The 27,529-nt window shown below is 47.4% G+C and overlaps 1 protein-coding gene across 1 annotated transcript in view; it reads left to right on the forward strand.

Annotated features, from left to right (window-relative positions):
* Positions 1-27,529, forward strand: part of RUFY1 (RUN and FYVE domain containing 1) — a 1,926,102-nt gene that overhangs the window by 1,254,489 nt on the left and 644,084 nt on the right. Inside the window, exon 12 of the mRNA XM_069652681.1 lies at positions 7,265-7,362. Within this exon, the coding sequence (XP_069508782.1) occupies positions 7,265-7,362 (98 nt within the window). The remainder of the gene's footprint in view (positions 1-7,264; positions 7,363-27,529) is intronic.

Below are 27,529 nucleotides of genomic sequence, written 5' to 3' on the forward strand. Positions count from 1 at the left end.
GACTGCAATCCCCGGCGGGGTGGGGGCGGAAAGAGTCAGCAGATTGTTTTGGACGCATAAAAAGTTTCGATTGCAAGAAAACAATTGTTAGGTGTAATGTGCAAGTTAATAATCTGAATAATGATGCTCAGTATATTTCTCTGATGCATTGAGGGAGGGAAGGGAAGGAGGGAGGTGGGAAATGCATGTTATCGTTCATATTAAACACCGTCTGTCTGGAGATAAGATGGTCATGACCGCCCTATAAACTGATGTCTCAAGGTATGCACTCCGCCCGGTTTTGGTGGATATTAATGGGAAAGGTATGTGAACAGTGTCAAGTGTCAGAGGTATGGTCATCCATCACCTGGTGGCTACCATAGTTTTTTTTTATTTATTATGTCTTCAACAACTTTTGTATTCGTATGATTAACAGGACAATGGTGTTTCTGTCTACTTGTTGTAAAACAAATACAGTATGGTTAAAAGAAAAAGGACGTCTATTGAGAGATGCTTGAGAGAAATGGACACTGCGGTGGTATTCTTGCAAGAAACGCATTTGCTTAAGGTAGACACTCGGTGCTTAGTTAGTAGATATAATTTGAAGTACTTTGTCTCTACAGACTGAATGAATAGGGGTGGCTATCCTTATTAACAGGGATCTGCAATTCACTAGGGAGGTGACCCGAGGGACGTTACTCAGTGGTCAAGGGTTTGTTACTTTGACATGTTTTCTTCGATGTCCATCTATGCTCCCAATGAAGGGTAGTACTCTTCGTTTGATTCTCTTGTCACGATTCTTTGTAATTTCTGTGAATTTTAATTGTGTTCTCGCTGTGCAACTGGATAAGTCATCCCAAACTGCTCATGCGGATAGGTGTAATCTTCAGGCCCTTGCTAAGATCCTGAGGGAACGTTTGCTGATTCAGTTATGGCAGTTCATCATTCGGAAAAATAATTTTTATTCCTATGCCCACAAATCATCTTCTGGGATAGATATGGTAGATATGGTATTGGGACCTCAAGCTTGGTTCTGTATGTTGACCGCATTAATATTGGGCGGAAATATCTTTCTAACCTGTGATAGTTTCCATGCTGGGCACGCTGCAACCTACTCCGGTACAAGGCCGCGGAGATTTAATGAGATGCTCTTGTGGGATGTGGCTATTAGAACAGAAATTCAGAAGACACTAACCAGATACTTTGAGGAGACTGCAACAGGGGACGTGGGCTTGTATGCCTCTAAAAGGGGAGTTGAGAGGTGACATAAGCAGGACCTCAGCTTATGCGAAGGCTATTAGAGGTCAAATAGCTCTCTTGGAGGAAGAGGTGGCGACTCTGGAGGGCAAAGTTAAGCGTCTGGCTCGCAGAGGACACTTAGAGCCTTAAAGAGTCTTCAAACCAGGCACTGTCACTATGCCAGGGGTAATAAGGCCAACTGGATTCTGGTAGCTAAACTTTGGAGGCAGGCCATCCATAATTGTGTTACTTGCCTTCGGGAGAGGAAGGTCAGGTTCCCTTTGATGAGGAAAGCAAACTGGGTATGGTGGAGGCCTATTATGGATCCTACTTCAAAATCTCCCAAACCCTGAAGAAGCACAGGCCACATTTTTGACAGGGGTCTGGATTACTCAGATTACAGACCAAGATAGGGAAGAATTAGATTCTCCAATAATACAGGAGGAGGTGTAGTAGGCGATACAGACGTTTTCTGAAACAGTGCAGAGTTAACAGTAGGGAAAACATATGTAAATCTTACCAGGCTTGTTTGTTTGATATCTCTGAATACCTCTAACATGTACCCTTGTCACAAATAAACTTTGCATGTGTTATGTGTGGTTTAATATACTTTGCTAAATTGGAAAAGCAAAATATTGTGGTGGTGCGCTGCAATCTTAATAGCGACATGAAACCAAGCTACAAATGTATTTACTTGTTACCTCCCAGCTATTGACAGCTAGATGGTGCAGAATTATTGCCATGATAAACATATTTAAAACGCACCAAACATTTTTACTTTATCACTTACACATTTACAGATGTATTCTGACCCCAATACATTGTTAAACTATGCATAAACATATTGTAATATACATAATATTTTTACCGATAGTGAAACATTGCCACACCACATTCTGATAATGAGAGCAAACCAATCCACCTATTCATGCGTGTGCCACAACGCTGCAAATTACATCAAGATGTTTACTTAGATTGTACGATATTTTCACTGCAAAAACCACATTCAAATGCCAGCACATTGTATAACTTCACATCTCTAGTCTCTTCACCCATGTACCCTTCATAACATGCCCTAATCAGCCCTTTACTGTCACTGCCCCGCAGTTGACATTGAGACATTTCTCATGACAAAAACATATTAAAGATGTAACAAATGTTATTACTTGGATACTCTGATACCTTCTCATATGTACCCTCCCCCCAATCAATCCAATACATACCCTTTATAAGTGGATTTTTCTTTGTGGCATATAAATAAATCCCCAGAGACTAGCACAATTATGTCTGCAGGGAAGGGAAAAAGAGGTGGAACAACCTCAAGTCATGAGTCTTCAGCCTAATTACCAGCCGCCACAGGTGGAGGAACAGAAGACCCCTCTACAGCTGACCCCATGGGAGGAGATGGTCAGCAGTATCCTCCACATGGTGGGCTTGGAGGGTGTGGGTTTGGTGTAGGTCTGAGCCAGCAGCAAGGGAGAACCTGGCGAGTACATGAGTGGATGGTGGGCCCATTGCAGAACAACCCTAATAGCATGTAGATTGATATGATGTGGGAAGAGGTTGCACTGTCTACCTTATGTTACACTTTTGAGTATGGAGGAACAGAGTTCCAAAATGTAGGCTGTATTATCTGGCACCACATTACAATTTGTAGCACACAATTAGCCCAGACAGTAAATACAGAGAAAGTACTTTTGGGATTGGTGAGTGGAGGAGATCTTGACATAGAGATTTCCTGAGAGTGGGAAGGCAGGGTGGGGGCTGTCATTCTGTATTTAGTGGCCCTAGGGCATGGGTTATGGAATAAGGTGTTTGCCCATATTGCCAACATAAATATTTATGCTTCGAACCTGCAGATTTCGGCTCTGCAGCGCTTTGTTGAAATATTGACCAAATTCGTACATTCAGCATGTTGCCATACCCTAATGTGGTGTCTTACCTGTATTAGTTTGCCATGTTTCACACATTTAATCAATTGTGTGAACTTTATGGCATTAACAAGGGATGCTTTTTGCAGTTTGCAAGATTCCTGAAGGCTGTATGAGAAACGTGGGTAGACCACTAAGAGCAGTCATCAAGTGTTTGGTCTCATGCAGTTTCGATTTTCTATCAATCCCTATATGCAGATAAACCACATCTGGTTTTACCTCTTTAAAGGAAATGGGTGGGGGATTGGGGAGATTGGGTCTAGCTAATAAGAATTGCCTGCTTGAGAAGGCCTCCAAGACTGCAGGGTCGTGAAACGGATTTCCCATAATTTGAAACATAAACAAGTGAAACATAATATATGACACAGAACATGTTTTACTCCCTTATATGTAGAATAATTAATGTTAATGCCGCTTTGGCCTGTCCTAATTGCAGTACATCCATCACAGATTTATTTCCCTTGATCTGTCCATGTTCTAAAGTGGCAAAGTTCTGGGTAGCTGTAACGGTGGTGTTGGAGAGGATAACTGGTGGAGTGTGTACATTAATTCTGCTCAACAATCTATTGGCAGTTATACCAAAGAAACGTAAGGGCAAGCTTAAATGATAGATTTCTGCAATTGAGGGTGCATACTGCTAAACAATTCATGGCTAGACAATGGTTGGCAAATTTGGTTCCCACACTACTCGTGTGATTGATGGAATTATATGGATGATCAACTACAGAACATGAAATAATACAGCAGGCGAGGGTGTCAAAATCGGAGCTGATTTAATGATCACACCAGATACCTACCCACAGTGCGCCAGGTACGTTTTTTTTACTAAACTATGTTTTAACTATCAAACAAAAACAAAGAGGTGATGGCTGGAAGGTTTAGAATGTATCTTAACCTCTGGCATTGTTCTGGGCACCCCTTCAGACCATCATTCTTTGCTTGCCTAGCCATTACAGAAGAGGAAAGACCATATGCAAATCAGGCTTCGGTCCACCCCAAAAGAGGCAGTCCAGCCCGAACTGCTAGGTGACATCCCATCTGCACAAGACCACAAGCAACCCCAGACACGTTTCAACCTTATTGGGCCTCATCATTTAGGAGCAGCTTGGGGCTCTAGGCCTAGCAGACAGGGGACCCACGTCTGGACATGCCAGTGGTTCAGGTTCATTCAAAACCTTCCACCTATCACTTTTGTGGTCATAGTTTGTCTCACTATATGAGAGAGGGTATGCCCAGACGTGGGTTCATTGCTCCCTGCGCGATAGGGATCCAAGCTGCACTTCACTGAGGAGGTCCAACAAGGCTGAAACATGTCTGGGGTTGCTTGTGTTTCCGTGCAGATGGGACCTGGCCTAGCAGTTCGGGGTAGGGTGCTACAATTGGTGGCAGTACCTGACTGATTGGCATGTGGCTGGACCTCTTTTGCAATGGGGCAGACAGGCTAAAAACGGTGGTGTGGAAGGTTGCCCCGAGCAATGCCAGTGGTTCAGATTAATTTAAAACCTTCCACCCATCACTTTTGTAGTTATAATTATTGAACTATTAAACAGCCATGTTTTGTAACGAATATTACTTTGCACCAAGTGATTCATGTGCATTAAAATCTACACGTTTGTCCAATTCTGGTAGAGTAAGTGCATAGAAGAAAGTAAGGGGAGGAGGAGAGAACAGAGAGTAAGCAGTAAAAAAGAGTGGAGAAGCAAGAGGCGAGAGTGAATACAATTGCAGAAGTCAGTAGTAACACATTATGTTGCAAGCCAGGATACAAGATGAAGATGGGACCAGCATGATTCAGGGCCACCATGAGTACAAGATGCAAAGGAAGTCCAGTATGAGAGTTCAGAAAGGGTTACACACCGTGAAACAATGAAGTCCATAAAAGTCAAGTCCAGCATTGGCCACAAGACAGTGATTTTCAAACCAGAACGTATCAGGACAGACTCCTGCAGAAGTAGGCTGGAGGGGGAGTGAGGGGGAGCAGGGTAGAACAATCAAGCAAAGCAGGCAACACCTGTGTGCAAGAAGGGAGGGGGCACAAGGAAACATCACGGGGGCACCACAGGGGGTTGGGTTGCCCTGTGGGGACAGTGGGAGTAAACACATGTTGGTGCATGCTAACCTGTGGTCTGAGCAGGGGTTCTGGCCCTGTGTCCTCCTGTTCCGGATAGGTGCAAACAGGAATTGCCCTGTTTTTCATCTGCCCTTCACTTCGGATGCCCTGGCAAGAGATGCCCTTGATTTAAGAGTTAAGAGCAGGAAGGAAGAGGCAGGGCTAAGAAGGTGGGCGGTGCTTAGGCCAGGTGACCTAGATCCACTTGCACTTGCTCCCCATCTGCAAAGGAAAAGAGGCTGGAGGGCTCCTTAAGTAGGGAAACAGAGCGACAACCAGGAAGGCGGCAGGTGGGCGGGGCTTAGGCCAGGTGACCTAGATCCACTTGCACCTGCTCCCCATCTGCAAAGGAAAAGAGGCTGGAGGGCTCCTTAAGTAGGTAAAAAGAGCAGCAACCAGGAAGGCACCAGGTGGGCGGGGCTTGCTAAGTGGGGAAAAAGAGCGGCAACCTGTAAGGTGTAAGGTGGGCAGGGTTTAGGCCAGGTGGCCTAGATCTACTTGCACCTGCTCCCCATCTGCAATGGAAAAGATGCTGAAGGGCTCCTTAATTAGGGGAAAAGAGCAGCAACCAGGAAGGCACCAGGTGGGCGGGGCTTGCTCAGAGGGGAAAAAGTGCAGCAACCTGGAAGGAGCCAGGTGGGCGGGGTTTAGGCCAGGTGACCTAGATCCACTTGCACCTGCTCCCCATCCAGTGCTCTTCTTGTCACTAGTGCTGGAGTCACTAGTGCTGCAGTAATATAATTGTTCTATATGGTGTTCTTTTTTTATGCCATTTTAGCACGTGAATGGAGTTATATGTTAGTGTAAAAAGAACATCAATGTGTGTAGATTTATCCTTGGAATTTACAAACTTTGCATTCCTGTATAATATAGTTTGGAAAGGACTTAAATATTTAACATTTGTAATTGATGAACTTGTGCATCATAAAATCTAATAGAAGAATGTTTAAACAAATAAGCACTCAGAAGGGCTTCTTTGTCGATTACCCTGGACATGGTTATACCATAATTATAGTACTGAAATGCTGAATTATAGTCGGCCACTTTGTCAGGGAAGGATCTCTCTGAAATGTTGTGTCTATTATTCTGGAGACTGTGAACCCGTGCTTTATTTTCTAATGTTTTTCTCCCTGTAAAAAGCTGTGAGGCCAATTTTTGGTCTTCAGCTATGGATGCGTAGTTTACCGCATCGTGGACCAGGTTTATTGCACGTGCTTAAGGGAACAGGTCATTTCACTTGCTTTGGCCATGTTTATTACAGCTCCATGGCACATGAAAATTATAAATATGGAATTTTTTTGTTTTTCTACAAACCTTTGGTATATGTGTTTTAACTGATTGCAAGGGAAGTTTTAATTGTTCATGTATCTAATTATATATTAATGTATTGAAATAAGGTATTTAATATTTGTAAGTTTTGTTATCATGATGGACTTTGATGGTTGTATTAATCAGAAGAAAAAAATTGATTCATTGAGTACCATTTGACATTCGTGGTGTGGTCTGCAGATCCCTGGGCAAGATGGAACATTTTGCGTTTTACAAGGAAAGAGATTGAGGATATTTGTTTCCCTACCCGTATACCCTTGACATCTGAGGTATTCTTGTTTTCTTTGACATAAACTTTTCAATCTTCTTATAATGCTCCTTTTTTTGCTGTAAGGAAGTGAATCCAGTGTAGGACAATATGAGTTAGTCCAGTTAAACTTTTCAGATGTCTGATCCAAACTTCCTATTCCCCTTTATCAAATGTATCTGATTAAGGAAAGATTTTGTGCAGAGTTTAGGCATTTTTCCCGAATAAAAAAAGATCAGATCTCAGTGCCAGCTGTACTGGTGTCAAATTGCTGTTCTTAAGCTCCTTTATGGCGATCTCTGCAGTTAGATGGTATGTCGTTTGCCATTTGTTTCATTGTAATACATGTGTATGCACTATTTACCATGTTTTAGATGGATATAGTTGTACAAATTATTTACCTTCAATAACTGAAATAATTTCCAACAGAATGCTGAAAATACATTACAGAAGAAAAGTGAAATTATATCATCCCTGGAAGCGAAAGCAAATCAGAAGGGCTCTGCATCCAAGCAACTGGAAGAAATGTAAGATCTTTGTTTTATGTTCAAGCAGTATTTAGATTACTATAGAAATTATTAAATTGTTTACTGAACCTTTTTAAGAATTCTCTTTGTGAGACACAGAGACAAATGGGGTATTTCAGAAGGGGAAAACCCTATCCTTAAATCACTGTTGGGCCTTCCCAAGGAATTGATGCAATGAAAACAGGTATGGTTGAACAAAAATGCGAGGAATTGGGCCCAATAGTTAATGTTGCGAAAAACAGTGTTGTTATTCTGTAGGGGTTGTTTTTGTTTATACACGCCTTTGCCAGTGATACTCGTGGCTGGTCTCTTTTCTGATTCCCCTCTGAATTATTTGATAATGTATTATGTAAATACTTCACCAAGGAGTACCGATGAATCAGATTGTTGGAAGTGTATTTAATTTCTGATGTCTGTATATGATGGCACTGGCATAAAACCTTAGTACAAGGTTCTCTCTCTCTCTCTCTGGCGCTCTTTTATTGCTGCACAGATGGCTCTGAAAAGGCTGTAGGAGCAATCCTCCGACTGACAAAGGGATTGCCAATGAATACCTTGTTGCCTACTACATGATAAAATTAACCTCAAGTGAGCAGAACTAATCAATCATCGAACGAGTTGTTAGCAGTAAAGGCTGCATTTTAACATGTGAGGCATTGGGCTTCATTATGACCCTGCCAGGCCGGAAAGAACGATGGCGGTAAATCCGCCGCCACCGTTGTTTCCAGACCGGCTGATACCGAGTTCTGTAGGCAGGAGGTGTCACTCCCACCAGGCCTGACATGGCCGGAGTAACGCCACCCGCCTGCAGGCAGAAATGGAAACACCGGCTCCGTCATAGACGGAACCAGTGTTTCCATTGTCCCCATTCCCATAGAGTCCTATGGGACTCCATGGGAATGGGGATTTACGGAATTCCGCCTCTGGAATTACTGGGTCACCGGGTTTGTAATGCCCCGGTGATTCCGGAAATCAGAGACTGAATGGTATTTCGGGTCCATGTGCAGCCTGCCGGTTTTTCCGGCACGGCTACCACCGGACTCGTAATGTGGCCCAATCTGCACAGAGCTACTTCCCCACTTGAGATGCGCACCAATAACTGCTACCTGCAATATCTTCACCCTTTGAAATGTCTTAACATCCGCCAAGCCAGATGAGCGTTTTACTTTTTGATTTCCATATCGCCTTTATTCTTGTCATGTAGAACAAACAAGTAGATATTGTATCCCAATCCTTGGAACATTCAGGAGAGATATAAGAACTGAGACGCTTACTACCCCCATTCAACATTTCCTGGCAGCGATTATACCATTTGTTGACCCAACCTGCGAGCAGACCCCAAGGAGCACAGCAATGCCTACCCAGCTGTATAAGCGAAACACTCATTTGAAAGATGGACTCTTGTTCCATGCTAAGATATTATGCATCCCCAGTCATGTGAGACAGAAGGCGATTCGATCTGGAGTCCATGACTCCTGCATGGTCGGGCCCAGATGATTAAAGGCAACTCGAGAACTAATGCAAAGACAGTTATGTAGTCCAGGTTTGACTACCCACATTGAACAAGAAGTTTGCTCCTGCCCTCTCAGTGTCAAAGTAAAGACAGAAGGACGAAAACCCGAAGGACTACTGCAGCCTACTGAGACCACCATATACATGAACACAGTAGCTATTGCCTTCGTTGTCTATTTGGCACAGTCTGCTAAACATACTTGTAGAATTGTGGTGATCGATTGTTTCATTAAACTTGCACATTTCAGGGGGTGCTGTTGTGCTGAGCATGAAGTAGAAATTCTTCACGTCGCTCTGCCTCGGAACTGCGCTTGAGGGCTGCTAGATAGCGGAAAAAGAAGGCTCCAGACCCCCATTCTGGCAACAGGGCTGGGGGAAGGAGCATCATGACCTGGAGTAATCTGGAGGCACGGTTTAGCTGGGAAGTTGGGACAATCCAGTAATTTAAAAATGGCCCGAGTTGCGGGAGGAAGGGCTCCAAAATAGCAGCTGCGTAGTGTCGGAGAAGGAGGCACACCGGGGCTAAGTCCCGCAAGCAGCAGGAATACACAGAACGGGGAAGGCACAACAGAGGACGAGCGAGTGCAGAGAACTTCCAGCTTGACCTGACCAGACACAGATGTAAAGTGCCCAGAGATAGCCAACGACGCCCCTACCCCTTGCCCTGGTTCAACACAGACGGCGGGTTGCCCCGGCTCCCGACCGCCAGACCGAACAAACTTGGCTGTGTGGCACAAGAACAGAGGGGGTTAGAGGTGGTGCAACCCGGTCCCTGTGGTGGCTGGAGCAGACAGGAAGGCTGTCTACACGGGGATAGGGGGAGTGCAACTGTAGGGGCCACACACATCCACCGACCAGCTGGCAAGGACAACGACGAAGGTGGCCGCTGGATAAGGAACACTGTGCACAAGGCTGCAACCTTAGGAAAAACAGTACAATCCACCTTTGGCGCAGGATAGAGGAGAGCTGCAAAACCGCCATTGGTGGGGGAAGGGCACATCAAAGAGTGGCGAGGACCTCAGCCAAAGCGGGGTAGTCGGTGACCCATACAGAGCACCCGGATCAAAGTAGGCTACGTGGAGGAAACTCAGAGGGCACAAGTTACCAGTGCGGGCCAGCCTGGTGGGGTGGGGAAGAGGGAGCGGGTAAACGCAGTGACCCACATAGGGTCCTTAGTCTGGCACGACTATGCTCCCCTATCCTCCGGATGGACTCCATACACTCTGGGAAATAGCAGTAAAAAGAAGAGGCCCTTCCCCTCCCACCAACGCTTCGAATTAGAGGTAATTGGTGAAGTAGTACTTGTGTGTAAAGACCTGGGCAATATTTCCAACTGCCTAAACATGCAGAACCTCTGGCACAGAACCCGGGAGCAGTAGCCTACACACCACAGCCTACAAACTAAAGCAGTGCTGAATGCTCACTTCAGAGACCAAAAGAAGAGGACCCATCTCCAGAAGACAACAAGAATGACTGGAGGCAAGGACAAGGCTAAGAAACCGGGACAACAAACTAGGATGGATTCCTACACCACAGAGGGGAGTGGGGTGACCGGAAAATCCGACCTAAGAGGGGAGGCGAGCAACAAAGAAGACACAGTGACAGTGATGCAGGAAATCCTGCAGGCGATCCAGGACTTGAAGACACATTTGGAACAAAGAATTGATTCAGTAGGGATCGATGTGGGACTCCTAAAACAGGCCCTGAGAAACATGTCCACCAGAGTCCAGGAAGCCAAGGATCGTATTTCGGCCCTGGAGGACATCCTGACACTGCTACCAAAAGATACTCAATCACTGCTAAAAAGAAACGTGATGCTTGAATCCAGGATGGAGGCTGCGGAGGGGTGCACATGCCAGAACAGTATACTCCTCAGTGGGTTACTGGCGAGACCGGAGGGGCACTCCATGGAGTTGTTTCTTGAGCGACTAATTCAAGACTGGATGGGACCACAGGGGCTATCGAGGTTCTTCTCTATAGAACATGTGCACAGAGTGCCGGGGAAAGAATCAACGCCAGGTGCCCCACCTCGACAGGTGATAGCCCAACTGATGAACTATAGGGACAGAGATGCCGTTCTCCAAATGGCATGGAAAAAAGGACCTCTGACACAGAGCGCAGCGACATATCCAGACTTTACCAGAATTGTCGGCCAGACAGACATTTGAAACAGCAAAGAGGAAACTTAGGGAGAAGGGAATCAGATATGCAATTATGTACCCGGCTACATTGCGAGTGTGCGGACCACAAGGAGTGTTTTTTTCACCCAACCTTCTGAAGCCTGGGGGTGGGCAGACTCGATTGCGAAACAACCAACCGACAAGTGACAGCAAAAGACCACAGATAAGGCCAGACAGGGCCCGGTAGAGACCAGACCCCCTAAAACAGACGAGCCAGCGAACAATGAGTAACGAGACGTTAAGCTACCATAAACCCAAATCGCTGCACTGCATGTAAGTTACGCAAGTTCACAGTTCTGGGCCTGAGCAGTAACATATTTGAACTGATTATGGCCCAGCGATGGGACTAGGGGCAGAGAAACTCCTTTGCATGGCCCCCCAATGCTAATCCCATCTCCAAGGACAAGGATAGGAACTGTTTATTGTTTAAGGGACGACAGATGCTTCTAAGTTGGGAGAAGTATAGGGTGGGACAGGGATATGTTGGTTGAGGTGGGTTCAGGGGTAGGGAAATTGGACAGGGTGGGAAGGGGCGCAGGGCGAGTTTCAAGTTTATAGCACAGTGTGGAATGCCCACGGGTCAGGAAGAATATACTAGGGAGCCTGATGTGCCAAGGGGCATAGGTATTGCATGAAACAGGAATGCCAAGTAGAATGCTTCAATGCCTGATGTGGAACGTCAACGGCATGTTGGATAAGATAAAGTGAAGCCTGGTAATGCGCTACATAAGGGAACAAATGGCAGATATTATCCTGCTCCAAGAAACACACATGCTGGGCACAGTATGCAAATGCCTCGGTAGGAGTCAGTATGGGTTGGTGGAGCATGCGGGCTACCACAGGGATCCCCGGGGGGAAATGGGGGAGTCACAATTCTGATACACAAATCGGTACCCCTGCAGCCCCTGCAGATTAGCAAGGTGGTCAGGGGCAGTAGGGGCCGATATTTGGGTAGTAAAGGGACTCTATGGGGGAGACGGCACTCATCACTAGTGCCTACGCGCCTCCATCGCTGCAGGCAGACCTTTTTATAGGCCTTCAGACACTACACTAGTAGCGACTCATGGGGCGTATTTGACATTGGTAGGGGGCAATTTCAATGATGTTGCGGATAAGGGAATGGACCAGTGATCCAAGGGCGCTGTGTGCCCTAGGTGGGGGTGAGGGGGAGACACCAAACTCACATCCTTCCTGATGACAACTGGATTGAGGGATGGAGGGATGTTCACCCGGAACAAATACTTTTCTCCTACCAGTCAGGCGCCCTTGATTCACGCTCCAGGCTGGATTATATGCTAGTGACATGCACAGCAGAGGCACAATATCTGCCTAGGGGACCGTCGGACCACTCTCCACTCCTGATTTGCTGCGAGGAGAAAGAGAGAGCTGGGATGAGGGACTGGAGGCTCAGTGCCTATCACTTGGGGAACGCAAGGATCAGGGAAATAAGATGGTGGTATGGGGGATAGCTAGATGTGCAATTAGGGCAAGTGAGCGGTAGAGACGGGCTAGGTTACGGGAGAAGGAGGAAGTAGCGGAAGCAGAGGCAGAAGATGCCCAAACACCATCGGTCGAAGCCAAAAGGGCACTGGCCAAGGTGGCGAGGGAATATAGGGAGGTTGCGGTGGATGAAGCGCGGCAAGCGCACCTGATCAAGAGGGCTAGAGTATATGACTTGGGGGTCAAAGAGGGGCGCATGCTCGCATGGCTGGAGAAAAGGAAGGAAGGGGCTAGAGGGGTCAGAGCTATAAGGGATCGAGATGGGGGGAGGATACAGAGGGTGAGGCCAACGCAGACTACTACCAGACCCTACACAACGAAATCCCTGGTCCCTTTGACCCCGGAAATAATTAGGCACCTGGACAGCATAATCCTCCCATTCCCGGGGGAACAGGAACGCTTAGGGTTAGAGGCAGACCGAACTAAGGAGGAGCTCCTAGAGGTGGTTCAGGGGCCGGAAAAGCACCAGTCCCTAATGGGTTCCCATCCGAGTTCTGGAGGTGTGTTTGGGAAAAAGTGGGGGATCCCATGTTAGAAATGGTATGGGAGAGCAGGAGAAAGGGGTACCTACCGGAAGATCTCAGACTGGCCAACATAGTTGTCATTCCCAAGAAAGGGAAACCCCTGAATGAATGTCCATTATACAGACCAATATCATTACTGAACGTGGAAACAGAAATCCTTGCAAATGTCCTGGCCAATAGACCACTCCCGCTGATAAATAGTTTGATACACCCAGTTCAATGTGAGTTTGTGCTGGGCAGAGCCACCTATAGGAACCTGTGGAGGCTCCACAACGCCATGGCAATGGCTGATTTATTACAGGGGCCACAAGTCACCACTTGGCACTGGACTCAGAGAAAGCCTTCAACTCTGTCGGGCAGGTCTTTCTTTGGCCAGTAATGGGTAGGCTGGGGATAGGGGCCTAATTTATGAGCAAAGTGAAACTATTATATGAGCAACCGATGGCCCAGGTCCCGGTTAATGGTCACGGGTCTTGCACATTCCCCTTGCAGAGAAGCACCAAACAAGGCTGCCCCTTGTCACCCCTGTTGTTCCTAATGGCAATAGAGCCCTTGGCACAGGCGATTAGGGTGGACCAGTCCATCCGGGGCTTTGTGTGGCCTAGCGGGGGTAGGGAGAAGACAGAATCTCCTTGTACGCGGATGATATCTTGGTGTACCTAGGAGAGTCGGTTAAAACATGCCCAAGGATGATTGTGATATTAGCAGACTTTCGATGGTATTGCAGTTTAGAAATTAACTGGGAGTAATCGGTAATCATGCCAGTGAAAAGGAGGGTAGAGGCAATACCTAGGTGCTGCCTCTAAAGGTGGCGACGGGGAGCTTCAAATATTTAGGAATACAGGTGATAATGGAATCTGGGCGCTTCCAGGAATACAATCTTGACCCAGTTATCGCGAGACTGCGTGAAGACACTAGGCACTGGGCCACCCTCCCAGTGACCCTGCTGGGGATGGTTAACTTACTTAAGAGGCTGGCACTTCCCCAATGGTTGTATGTGTTGCAGCACACCCCAGAATAGATCCCAAGTAAACAATTTGAAACTATTAACACATTGCTCAGAGGGGTGGTGTGGGGGGAATAGACACCCTCGTATTTCTCTACGCACACTGACAAGGTCGGTGTGGGAACGAGGGGTGGGACTACCGGATGTTAAACAATACTATTGGGTATCCCAACTGATAGTAGCAAATGAATGGCTAGATGGGGGGAGGCAACTCTCACACACAAGACTGGAATTAGATCTGATGGGATGTGCAGATCCACTACAGTTGTTATATGGGAACTCAGGATGGAGACAGCTACCCCCGGCAGGTCAGAGACTAGTGCAACTCAGGGCAGAAGCCACCAAAGCAATGGGCTGCAATGAGAGGAATACAGCATGGGTGAGGGCAGAGATAACCAAAGTGGGGGACATAATCGAGCAGAATGCTATGATAACATTCCAGGGGCTGAGGGATAAGCATGGGCTGGGTCGGAGGGAGGCTTATACATATTTATGTCTGGCACATGCGGTGATGATGCAATTTGAGGGTAACCAAGACCTGTCAGACCACAGCACCTTAGAGAATAACCTGTTTACGGAAGCGCTGGAAAAAAGGACATCTCTGTACTATACCAAGCCATCAATAACCTTTCAGAACTCCCTCTGACGCAGCTTCAAGAGAAGTGGGAGAGAGATCTGGGCACCTCGGAAAATGAGGAATGGGTGGAGGCCCAGGTGGTGGCAAGGGAGGTGAATATATCATCTAGAATGTAAATGATCCAATTGAAAATCCTGTACAATGTACTACTCAAAGGACCGTCTGTATAAAATGGCAAGAGCCGAGGCGCCCTATGTCTCAAGTGTGGGGAAATGGAAGGCACGTTGTATCATATGTTGTGGAATTTCCGACAGATCGGGGCCTTGTGGGAGGTGGTCCTCCACAGACTGGAGAAAGTGTTGAGCAGGGCAATTCTGCGGCATCCTAAAATAAAATGCTATTGCTACATATTTGTGCTGACTTTGAAGGGAACATGTGGGAGTGTCAGTTGATGGCCATAGCGGGAATGGTGGTAAAAAGGGACCTAGCGGTCAAATGGGGCTCTGGGGACACCCCGACAGTAGCAACTTGGGAAATGGGCATGGAAAACTGCTTGAGTATGGAGAAGATAGTCTACCAGAGCAGAGGGATGATGGGGAAATATAGCAAAATATGGGAGAAATGAGAGAACTATGCAGATTAAGGAAGTAGGGAATACTCCAATATTATCAGCGTCATGGACCTTGGGGGAATAACCAGGACTGGAGAAAGGGCAGAAGTGGATCGGGCGGGAGGGAGGGGGGTGTGAGGAACCAAATTGTGCTATGTTGTGTTGTTTGTAATGTGCTGTTTTTGAAAAAAGCAAATAAAGAGTTTTTTTAAAAAACTCGCTCATTTCATCCCTATAAGGTTTCAGTATGACCTAACCTCCGGTTATCATCACCAGAGCATCGGCCAGACTGAAAGCACTATCACAGATGGCGTCAGAAATCCATAGATAAAGATGATAAATGTAAGGTGCTTTCTTTTTTTTTAGACTCTTTATTGTTTTACAACATTATATAACCAACAAATACCACACGCTATCAGGCACTTCGTATTGGGATTCCGCCCATCTTTAACAACTGTCCTGGCACGCTTTCATGGTCGTCCTAGCACAGATCTTTGGTCTTCTGTACCGCAGCAGAATCGTCCTCTCTGGGTCCTTTGTTACCTGGGTTCGGCCTCCCCCACGAGCTTCTCACCCTAATGAGGGTGCACTTTCCTCATTTCTGTGTTCCCTTCAGTTTTCCTCTGCCTCACTGGGGTCATTTGTACTATTCGCTTCCCTCTGTTCGAACAGTTCTTGTAATAGCGAGTTCCATGCAAGTATCTTATTTCCGCTCTAACTTTCTCCCCTCTGCAGTGCACCGTCATTTCAGCTAGTGTCAATTTCTTCAAATCGACCCACCAAAACTGGAATTCCGTGCCATTGCTATGCGGCGCTTTGCCAGTATGCACATTAGGTCTTTCATTTTAGCCATATGTGTCCTCTGTTTGCCGCCTCTTGGAAACAGGCCCAGTAGATATGACTCCGGTCTCCATGCATGCATGTGGACTCCGCCCCCAGCTGCTTTTGCTTTGATGGTATCCCAAAACTTTGTTATTACAGGGCAAGTTCAGAACATGTGCAGCATGTCTGCTTTGTCCGCTGTGCACTGTGGACAGTTCCGGGTTTCCTTGTTTCCCATGGTGGAGATTCTCCTGGGCGTGAGGTTTGCTCTGTGCGTGAGGTAGAGCTGTGCTTGTCTAAATCTTGCATTTCTGGAGACTTTTTTCATGTACCGGAGGACTCTGGACCATTCCTGGTCAGTGAAGGACTTATCGAGTTCCACTTCCCACTGTTTCCGTGTCAGCAATTCTCACACATTGTTAGTTTTCAGTAGCTGTTCGTAGTGTCTGGAGACTGTATGTCCTCCTTATGACATATCGTACCACACATCCAGCGCACACTCGGTTTCTGTGCCTTCGGATAGTTCTGGCCATCTCTTTTTCATTGTCAGGACCATGCCGTTGTACAGTATGAATTGGCCTTTGTGTATGTCATGATCTTCTGTCAGGGTTTGGAATTCCACCCATTGTCCCTCTTTCCACAGATCCCCGATCTGAGCTACACATTTGCTTTCTCAATGTCTCCAATATGTTGCAAGGGTCTCGGTTCGGGCGCCGGCCAGACCTGCGAGGGAGATCTGCGTGGAGGAGGGGTCTTGTATCCCTTGGTATTTCCATGTCTTCTTCCACAAGGTTAGGCCTAGTTTGACCATGTTGGGGAGGGTTCTAATCAAGGACTTATCTATCCATATTGTTTCTCTTAGATAGTACTGACGTAGTGCAGGTTGGAAGAACAGTGAGTCTATAGATGTGGCTTCTCCCAGCCATCTGACCACAAATTGCAACTGCACTGCTAGATAATAGTGTTCAAAGTCTGGTAACCTGATCCCTCCTGATTCTTAGTCTCTTTGTAGGGTGTTCAGGGCTATCCTGTTCCTCCCCTCTCCCCACAGGAATTTCCATGCCATTGTGTTTAACTGTTTGAAGAATGTCCCGGGTATATCATGAGGTATGTTTGTGAAGTAGTATAACATGCATGGCAGCACCGTCATTTTCAGCAGGGCTGCCCTTCGTATCATCCCTAGTGGGAGCGTCTTGCATATGTTCATGGCCTTCTCTTTTTTGTCCAGGGCTACTTGTGTGTTGGTCCTTTGTGTCTCCGTGGTATCGTGGTGCACATCTATTCCTAGACAGCGGAAGGTGTGTGGCGCCCATGTGGGACCCAGGTCCGGCAGCTGATCTGGGGTGACCCGCCATAGGTCTGCTAGGGGGAACTGGGAAGACTTTTCTTTGATGATGGAGATTCCTGATAATTTACCAAATGCATCTAGGGCTTCTAGTAGGCCTGGTGTTTGTACCCATGGGTTCCCGACAAAAAGTAGCATGTCATCTGCTTGTTAGATTTGGTGTATAACTTCATCTATTTCTATCCCAGTTTCCTTTTACTCTGCCCTGAGGAAGGCCACCAGTGGTTCCAAGACCATTATGTATAACATCGGGGATAGTGGGCATCCCCTGCTTCGTGCCCCTGTTGATTCTCCAAACCTCTGAGATGTGCCTACCTGTTTTCACTCTTGCCCTGGGGTCCTTGTATAGCAGCTTAATCCAGCGGAGGAATCCTTCCCCTATCCCAAAGTGGGCAAGCGCGGTCAGTAACCAGTTCCACTAAACAGAATCTAATGCTTTAACCGCTTCCAAAGATGAAATGGCACATTCGCTCCGTCTATGATAAGTTTGATCTACTATGGGGTGGAGTCTTCGCAGGTTCCTCGTAGTGTTCCGGCCCGGGACATAACCCGTTTGGTCCGAGTGCACTAACGTGGGTATGACTTGTTTGAGTCGGCTGGAAAGGGTCGCCGTTAGGATTTTGGAATCCTGGTTAATCAAGGAAATCGGCCTGTAGGAGCCACAATCGAGCGGTGACTTCCCTGGTTTGAGGATGGGCATTATTATAGATTCCAACATGCTCTCTGGTAACTGTCCTCTCTCATACACTTCCTAGTATATCTACAGCAGTCTTGGTGCCAGGGTGTCTTTATATTTCTTGTAAAATTTGCTGGGTAACCCGCCGGGTCCCGGGGATTTACCGATTGGGAGGCTGGCTATTACAGTTGCCAGTTCCTTTACTGTGAGGGGGTGCCTCAAGTATCTGTGCCTGCTCTTCGGTTTAATTTGGGATGGTTGATCTCAGCCAGGGCATTGGCTATATCCTCAGCGTCTGCTACTTGGTTTTAGGAGTACAACCTCTCATAAAATCGTGAAAATTCATTATTGATTCCTTCCTGGGTCCTTACCTCCTTCCCTGTCTTGTCTTTTATTGCTTAAATCAGTTATTTGTTAGTCTCCTGCTTGGTGAGCCAGGATAGAAGTGTGCTGGGTATATCACCTTAACGCATGTAGTTTTTGTATATACTTCCCATAGTCTAATCGCCCCAGCTTCTCCCAGATGGCGATACACTTCAGTCGCAATGTTGTGAGTTCCCCCGGCTCCTCCCCAGATATACCCGCCTGCATTTCAACTCATTCTATCTCCCGTTCTATTTCCCCAAGGTCTGCCAGAGCTCTTCCCTTGATTCCCCCGGTTTCCCGATCGCTGCTACCCATATTGTGTTCAAAATAGTAGTCTATCGTGTCTTGTAGGTACTCCTGAAACTCCCCTTCCATTAGTGCCTCTGCCCTCAGTCGCCATGTCGGTATGGGGGCCTTCCTGTGTATGTAGGCCCATGTTGCTACTGTTGAAGCATGATCCGATAGTGTTCATGCTTTGATATGTATCACTGTGAATTCCCCTAGGGTCTCGCTGCCCGTCAGTAAATCATTTATACGTGTGAATGTTCCGTGTGGGGCGCTATAATGTGTGTAGCCTCTCGTTTTTGCATGTACCTTCCTCCATGCGTCTTACAACTTCAGCTGATTCAGGATCATCTGTAGGGCCGTGGCCGGCGGCACCGGCTCCCTGTGTGTGTTGTCTGACCTGTCCAACAGCGGCTTTAGTGTGCAGTTAAAGTCTCCTGCCCAGATGACAGTCGCTTCCCTGGCCAATCTGTGTGCTATTTTCTTAAAGAACTCGGTCACGTTGTGATTTGGAGCATATGTGTTTATTAGACATACTTCTCACCAATCTGCCCTCCAGATCTCTTTTCTAGTTTTATATGCTGAAATGGGACTCCCGGTACAATCCATGTCAGCACCCTCCTGGCGTAGTTGGAATACGTTGAGCTGTACATTTGTCCTCCCCATTTCTTGGCCACTGTGGATTGCTTCTCTCAGGTGAGTTTCCTGTAACATTGCTATTTTCACTTTCGACCTGTTCAGCCAGGCGTATACTCTGTCTCTTGATGTAGGCATTAATTTCCAGAATGTTCCAGGTTGCTATCGCCCAACCCTCCGTCCTGGGGGTGTGCTTGTTGCAGCGTGATGCCTTGAAACTGGCATCTTGAGTTATGTCACTCCGTGGGGTTTGTTGTCGTGGCGTCTGGCGGGCAGCCCTCGGAATGTGCTAGCTGCCATTCTTATATCTGCTGGTCAATGTGTTTAGTATATTTCTCTTGTGTTATTGTCGCTCACTTTGCCTTATTGGGGGACAGTCCTGTTGTTTTGCTTGTTTCTGGTCCTAAATTGTGGGATTCCCTGCTGATCCATCCATTAATAGGCCTCAGCAGTAGTTTCAAAGAGATATGACCTGTCATTATGTAGCACCTTTAGTTTAGCAGGGTACAGCAGCATGTATCTCACGTTGGCGGACCTGAGGCGTTCCTTGGTTGGTCTAAATTGTGCTCTTTGCTTTTGCACCAATGCCGTGTAGTCCGGGCAAATTGTTATTCTAGAAGTGTTTCTCATGATCACCCCTCCTTCTCTTGAGAATGTCAATTTCTTCTCCCGGTCTTCATGATTTTATCAATCATCGGTCTTGGGTGTCTCCCTGGCTGGGGCTTTCTGGTTAGGGCTCTATCTGCTCTTTCCACCATAAAGCCTTGAGATAAGACCTTGGCTCCCACCTCTTGAAGCAGTAAGTTCTCTACGTAGTTCGTGGCATCTCTTCCTTCCTCCTCTTGTGGCGGTCCCCCAATGCACACATTATTTCGCCGGACTCTCCCCTCTGCATCTTCCACCCTATGTTCAAGGGTGCAAATGCGATCTAGCGCATCTGACATTTGTGTTTGGGTGGTCGTGATGTTCGCTGTGTTGTTCTGTACCTGCTATTCCGCCATGTTTACCCGATCCGCCAGGGCCTGCACATCCTGCCTGAGGAGCACCACGTCTACGATAAGGGCATCCATTTAATGCTACAGTGACGTCTTAAATGCTGCTATGGCTTCGAGTATGGGGCTCTCCTCCTGTCTCCCCTCTGGGTGTTTAGAGCCTGATGCACTCCTACAGGTCTTTGGTGCGGCAGGCTGGGTTGTCATTTTTGCGGGCGTATGTTTCCATACTAGTCTGCTTGCCCTTTCCTCCCTTCTGTGTGTCCAGCATGTCTGCTCTCCTTGGTCGTGGTGTGCTTTCTGGCTTTCCGTTTGTCTTCAGGCAAAGGTTTTCCTTATTCTAGTCCTCACCTCTTCGGTGTGTTGAGAGGGGCTGCTCTGTTTTTGGGGTGTCCTTGTTGTCTCCGCTACTGAGGTAGCTAACTGCTTTATGGCCCTGCTCAGGCTGAGGCACTATCGTCCCCTGGTGCCCCCTGTTGATATTATTCCTGTGCACCTATATCGAATCCCCTGCCTTCTCTTCTTTGCGTCTGACCTTGCTGTTTTGCAAGGTATTCAAACACCCACTGCCTTTGATTAATTCATGCTCCTCTCCATTTCCCCTTGACGGTGCTGGGAGTTTCTATGATGTTGTGTGTGCCGGTGCAGGCTGGGAGTGATATGACCTGCTGTTGCATTTTCCGGGTGACGATCTCTTCACCTCCTTGCCTTGTGCTCAGGTTTGCGTTTGACGTTAATAGTACTGAGGCAGTGCATTCATTAGAGTTATAGTGGATAGTTCCTTGTTTCCGTTGTGGCCCACAGCACTGATGTTATGCGTTGGTGGATTGTGCTCTCCCATGTCTAAGGTGCTGTTCATAAGCGCATACTGCCTGTGTTGTGGCTGTTGATGGCCCTTGGGCTCCTCCACGTACTGTCTATTGCTGTTTCACCCACCTCCTGTGCTTTTGCAGATTGCTGCATTGCTCAGTTACGCCTCTAGGGCAGCGGTGGTGATGTGTCCCCTTTGCCTTATGCTCGAGACTGCCGTTGGCAGAGTTGTGGCGGTGGGTGTTTGGGAGTGTATTAGCTCATTCGCGCTTCCTTGATAGTCTTGGCCGGATACTCCTTGTGGTCCGCAGCTCTGATGTGATGGATCTTTGGATTGTGTTCTCCCATGTCAACGTTGTGTTGTTCCTGAGGTGTGGGCAAACTACTTTTATAGTGGCCGCTGGTGGCCGGAGTGTGTTCGGGTACTGTCCTTTCTCTGTCTCCCCAGCCTCCAGAGCCACCCATTGGTTATTGTTGCTCCCACCGTCCCTCCGTTTTCGTCCGTTATAACCCGTCGTGGGTGTTAGGCAGAAACCTGTGCAGTTCCCTCTGGGACCACTGCAAAAGATTTAAGACTACAGGTGTTTGACAGTAAACCCACTTGGTAGCAGTCCGTACCACACAGATTCACTTGGTAGCTGTGGCTGAGCAGTCAGACTTCTCTCAAGAAGAGTTAGGCAGTATACAGAGTATTCACAATAGGTCAAAAGAATACAGTAGAACAAGTAAACACTGACCAGAGCTTGATGTAAAAGAGATATTTATTTAAAACCACATCTAGTAAAACACACAGGCACTAATGTTAAGCAATTCAAAAACACGGTCACTAAAAGATATACACTCCCTTAAAAGAATATTAGACCATTCTTAAGTAAAGCCCCACTTATTTTCAGACAGCGTGAGCGCTTAACACAGATGGCACTCTAATAATTCGTTTTAAAAAGGGAGAGAAAAGCAGAGTATAAATTGAAACAGATCCCAACACTTTCACAGAACACAACAAGAGAAGAAGGCAAAGTAAAACCGTGAAGTTAGAGTTCAGAAGGCAGGATCCACTTTAAGGGGATCAGAACGAAATGTGTCCAAGGTCACACGGTTGAAGTGCACAAAAAGTGTTGAAAAGGTTCAGAAAGAGTTGGACCAAAGAAAGGGACCAGTTAGATGGTCAAGGCGGCCAGCCCAGTCCAGAAGGTTAAGGGATTATTATTACCTTGTAGCAATCTTTAGAAAGGGAGGCCTGGCGGACACAGTACCTTAAAGTGGTGAGAATACTCCAGCGGGGGCAGTTGTTCCTGGCAGCGGATGCAAGTCGGTGCTTCGTCCGGGGAAAGAGAGGATCTCGTCGGGGAGGAAGACAGGAGTCCGTTGCACTGCCAGGGAAGAAACCAACCGCGGAGTTCTCAGGTAAAAGGAGCAGGCCTTTTATTCGCGGTCCAGTGGCAAGTGGCTATCCAGTTGCCGGGTGCTTTGGCACGGGCAATTCGACCACAAGACGTCCTGGAATGCGAGGAAAAGAAGGTAAACTGTTTGTGCCCACCAGTCAGGGGAAGAAGACTCTCCAGCCGGGAGATCTTCTCTGTCGTCGGGAAGTGGTGAGTCGGTTCCGCAGGGCTCCACCGGTGGTGTCGTCATAGCAGGCCGGCTCAGCTTCTCCCTCGTCGGATTCTCAGGTCCTGTGACGACTTTTGAAGTTCCAGTCCCCAAAGCCCTGCTTTTATGCAGCACACCCCCATTCACTCAGCCTAGCTGTCAATCAAACATGCTAAGTGGTGAGCCGGCCGGCTCACCACTTGGGCCAATCAAACAAGAGTGCGACTTGAGTTACCAAGGTAACTCAGTCCAGGGTGCCTAAACCCCCTCCCACACCCCCTGTGGTACCCAGACAGAGTGGCACCACTTTTGGAGGCTTCTGTGGAGAAGCCTGCCAAAAAGTGGAACAAAGGGCTCAACTTGGGTTGGAGTCACAGAAGAGAACACAAATGCCATTTTAGAATCGAGTCCTGGCAAAAAATACCAACCGGCGAATTAATATTAAATAAATAAACGGGCGGTATGTTCGAGGCTATGAGAATTAAATACTTAAAGTTGGTAGCCTCGAACAATGGGAAAATCCCATAGGGATATATTCGCGGTCGAATATAAAAAGTAGTATCCACTGCCACCAGCCAAAACTCGATCAGGGGGGACGGAGACGTGCCCCCTCGACTAACAGACCCCGGGGCAATCGAATTGCCCCGACCAGTACGTCCACAATATGATGGTTTGTACCGGTTTTTGTTAATAATTTGGGGCTAGTAAAGCCAATGGTGACTTTACATGCCCTGGGAGACAGTAGTCAGTCCGAGGGTATAGAGTCTATGGTGGGGTGTCACTATGACACCCCTGTGTCACTGCACGGAGGGTGCTGTGTAACACACATAGTAAAAACACATGAGACCCTATGGAGTAAAGGACCCCATAGCCCATAAAACATATTAACAGTCAAAGGAACACCATAAATCATGTCCAAGAGTCGGAGAAAAAGAGTCTCACTCTTGGCAGGAGAAAAAAACAAACTCCAGAAATCCAGCAAAGCTGCTGGGGGACTCAACTAGGTTAGGAAATTCCGCCTAAACAGAGAATTCTCCCTAACAGTGGGGGGGGTGGGGGCCTCAGCGGGTGTCGCTGAGCCTTCTTTCTCCCCGCAGAGCTTTGACTGTTGATATAGTGGCAGTTTTCTGTCACACGGTGTGCGTATTCCACTCTCTCCGTCGCTTTCAGTCTTCCAAGCTACGCAGTCCGGCCCGATTTAGTGTGGGCTTGGGTCTATTAGCATGCCGCCTCTCCCCTTGTCTCACTACAATGTAACTACAGTTCAGTGTGGATTATACCGCTGTTGGCGGGGCTCTGGGAGCCTCAGGCTGGCTTATCCCTCGGTCGTCGTATGATTCCTTTAGGGCATGCAGGCTCACTTTTCCCTGGCGTGTGATCCAGGATATTGTTGCTTTGAGGTTTTATGGGTACACCCTGGTCCGTGCACGGATCACTACGCTGGGTTCAGCTGGCTGTGTTGCCGGGTTCACAACCCGCGGTCAGCCCGCGTGGTATTCGTAGTACTAATGTCCCGGGCGGGATTTCCTGCACTCCCTTCCAGGTCCCGCCTCTCTCCTTCTTGTGCCTCGCAGCCCCTTTGCTAGCTTCCCTGCTCACCTGGTGACTCTTAGGCCCCTGCACGCCTTCCCATCAGCCAGACCGCAGTGTTCCACTTCTCTGTGCCTGCCTCTCCATGCAGTTGGCGGGTTCCTCCTCCACTTCCACAGGGTCCGGCAGCCCGCTCTGCATGTGGATGCTGCTGTTGTTTTCCCCTCGTGAAGCGATTCGTGTCACTTCTTTCACCGCCGCTCTCTGTCTCCCCAGCAAGCTCTGCCATGCAAGGTGCTCTTCAATGAGCCAGGCGGTTTGCGGCCACCACTTTGTAGGTACGCTGGTTATCTCGAGCCTCTTCGTGTCTGTTCCTCGCCTCGTTTCGTCCTAGGATTCTCTCCCACCATTCTGTGGACTTTCGGGCACTGTTTCGTTACTTTTCTGTTGGATTTCTTTAACAAAGCACGCCAGCTTGGGCAGACTGTCAGGATCTTGCGGGAGATCCGAGGTGCTGCTTCCTATCGCATGACCGCCAAGTCACGCCCCCTCATGTGAGTTGCTTTATTCAAATTTTAAAAAAAGTGGTTTGGGAACGCTTGGATGGTTGAAACAAAGGTGCCCCTAATACTCTTTCGGCCTCCACATTGTACCTCCTTCACCCCCCCCCCAAACCCAGGCATCTCCAACCACCAGATTGTCCCAAACTATCTAGGTCTTTTCTTACCTAGAAGGGAAATCTAAAGGCTCAGGGAATTTATAAATGATCCTCTCCCTTTTGCCATAAGACTGGTTTCACCAGGGTTTCTCCACTTGTCTCTCCCCATTGTAATCTCTCCCTCACTTTGTCTCCATATCTCTTTCTTTAGCCTCCCTCCTTAATCTTTGTCAACTCCCTCACTCTCATCGTATAATCCACTTTGCAGCCCTCCTGTCACTCCATGTGCTTCCTACTCCTGCGTCCCGTCCCCTTTCCTCATCCTTGTGAGCGTCCCCCAACATGGGGACGTTACCATAACCCTTGGGAGTGAAAAATTAAGCTTCCCCTTTAAATTGAGTATAGCGCGCGGGGCCTCGGTGGGGCGTTCCCACCCCAGTCCCTTTTTCTGCATGGACAGTGTCAGACCTGGCAGCAAGCGCTGAGACTTTTTTTTTTTACTTTCTGCTTGCTCCCCGTTTTTGTTTTTCAATCTTATTTAACCTTCTTTTGGTGCCTAGCCTTCCTCGGCACACGTCGGCTGTAGGATCTGCCTCCTGGGACCACTCATTACTGGCCTTGGACACCCATTCACTCTGAGGGTCATATCGCAAATAACTGTCATCCACGTGATTTAAATATTGCAGTTTTTCCTCCAATGTTGGCGGATTTGTCTTCACTAAGTTCCAAAAGGCGGCCATATCTTTGATATAAAATTAAATAGGAACGGTGCGAGGACACACCCCTGCCGCAGCCCTCGATTCGTCTCTATCCAATCTGTGATGAACCATGGGCATCCAAACCGACTCTAATTCTAGTCCCAGAATGGAGAGCCTCCAAAATCCCAATTAGGGGAAAAGGGCATCTGTTGTCATTCAAGCTCTTCCAAATAATTGCCCTATTTACATAATCTAATGCTTTGCTTACATCAAGGAAGGCCAGACTGACCGGCCTCCCCTGATCTTTCGCTTGCCCAGATAGGAGCGGCAATACAAAGCTGTTTAAAGCTGTCCCCACTCCCTTCTTAAAGCCTGCCTGACATGGGTCCAAACAGTTAGGACCCCCAGCACAGGTATGGAGCTCTTTCAAAATCATCTTGGCAAAAATTGTTTGTGGCATCCAATAGTGAAATTAACATGTAGTGCAGAGGAGATAATCTATCTCCACTCTTAAAAATCTGAACAATCAATGCTGCACTCCAGGTCCCAGGAAGCTCTCTTTTTACCAAAATAATCCTAAACAAATGGGACAGTAGTTGGGACCATAAAAGAACACTAGATATGAAAGTTAAATTAGACAGACCGTCAGGGTCCGAAGCATTGGACTTTTTACTTGAATTTAGAGCAATGTCATCCAGGTCCCAGCTGAATGCCCCTAACTAACTGACATGCGAAAAGTAACTACAGCCATTCAGCCCTGTCTTTACATAGACATCCGTGAAGTGCTTCACCCAGACTTCTTCAGATATTGCCTGAGTCTACAAGAACTGGTCAATCCCCATTGGTTTAATTAGCTGCCAGAACCTAGCTGTGTTATTTCCCAGCATTCAACCCAAAAATATTTGGCATCATTGATTCCCATAACAAATCTTTGACCCTTTAACCAATTATTGTAGTTTTATTTCACTTCCCAAATTTCTAGAAATTCACCTGGTGGCCTCCCCTTCTGTATAGCCTTGATTTCTGAGCTCATCTGCCTTTTGCGCGCTTGGCCCAATGGGTCAAAACCATGAATAGACCCCACCAACCATGACCTTTTATCCAGTTGTTTCTCAGGCAGTAAGCCCCCCAAAAACTGATAAAACACAAGGGGCAAAGCCACTCGGAGAACACAAAACTTTCGCCCGGACCTTAAAAGACCCCCAATCTGGTCATCAAAGGCCACAGCTATTCTCTCGGACCATATCACTGCATGATTTCCTGGGTTAATTTCAACATTTATAATCATGTAATTCGCAGATTTCACCCAGGGCAATGACAGCTCACAGCGTGCCATAGAATGATCACTCAACTCTGTGTGCTTTATCTCCAACTTTCCACCCCTCTCAAATAAATCGCTGACAGAAAGAAGTAATCTAAGGTAGAGCTCCAGGAACCATTGTGCCAAGTGAAGCTTGGAGGCACGTCACCAGTAAAGTTTCCATTCAATGGAGACGAATCCTATGCCTCGAGCTCTTGTCGAACCATTTCACATGCTGCCCTTGACATTTACTTAAGTCCCCCAATACAATGGTTGACGCACCTTTCTCCCAAGAGTAGGAAAGAGAACACGGATAGAGCTTCCTCCATCTGAGAGGCCTCTGGATTAAGATATAAGTTAACAATCAAAGACTTGCTAGTCACCCCCGGACCGTGGACTGTCCATTCCAAAAGGGATGCAAGCATATCCTTTCTGCCAGAATCTATTTTACGCACAAGGAGGCCCTTTTTACGCCTGATGGCTGTTAGAATACCACCAAACGGGCGAACACTTAAGCCTTGCTTTGCTCCAATGAACACTACGTCGAACC

Source organism: Ambystoma mexicanum, chromosome 3p, assembly GCF_040938575.1.
Source record: "Ambystoma mexicanum isolate Mex_15411 chromosome 3p, UKY_AmexF1_1, whole genome shotgun sequence".
Lineage (NCBI taxonomy): Eukaryota > Metazoa > Chordata > Amphibia > Caudata > Ambystomatidae > Ambystoma > Ambystoma mexicanum.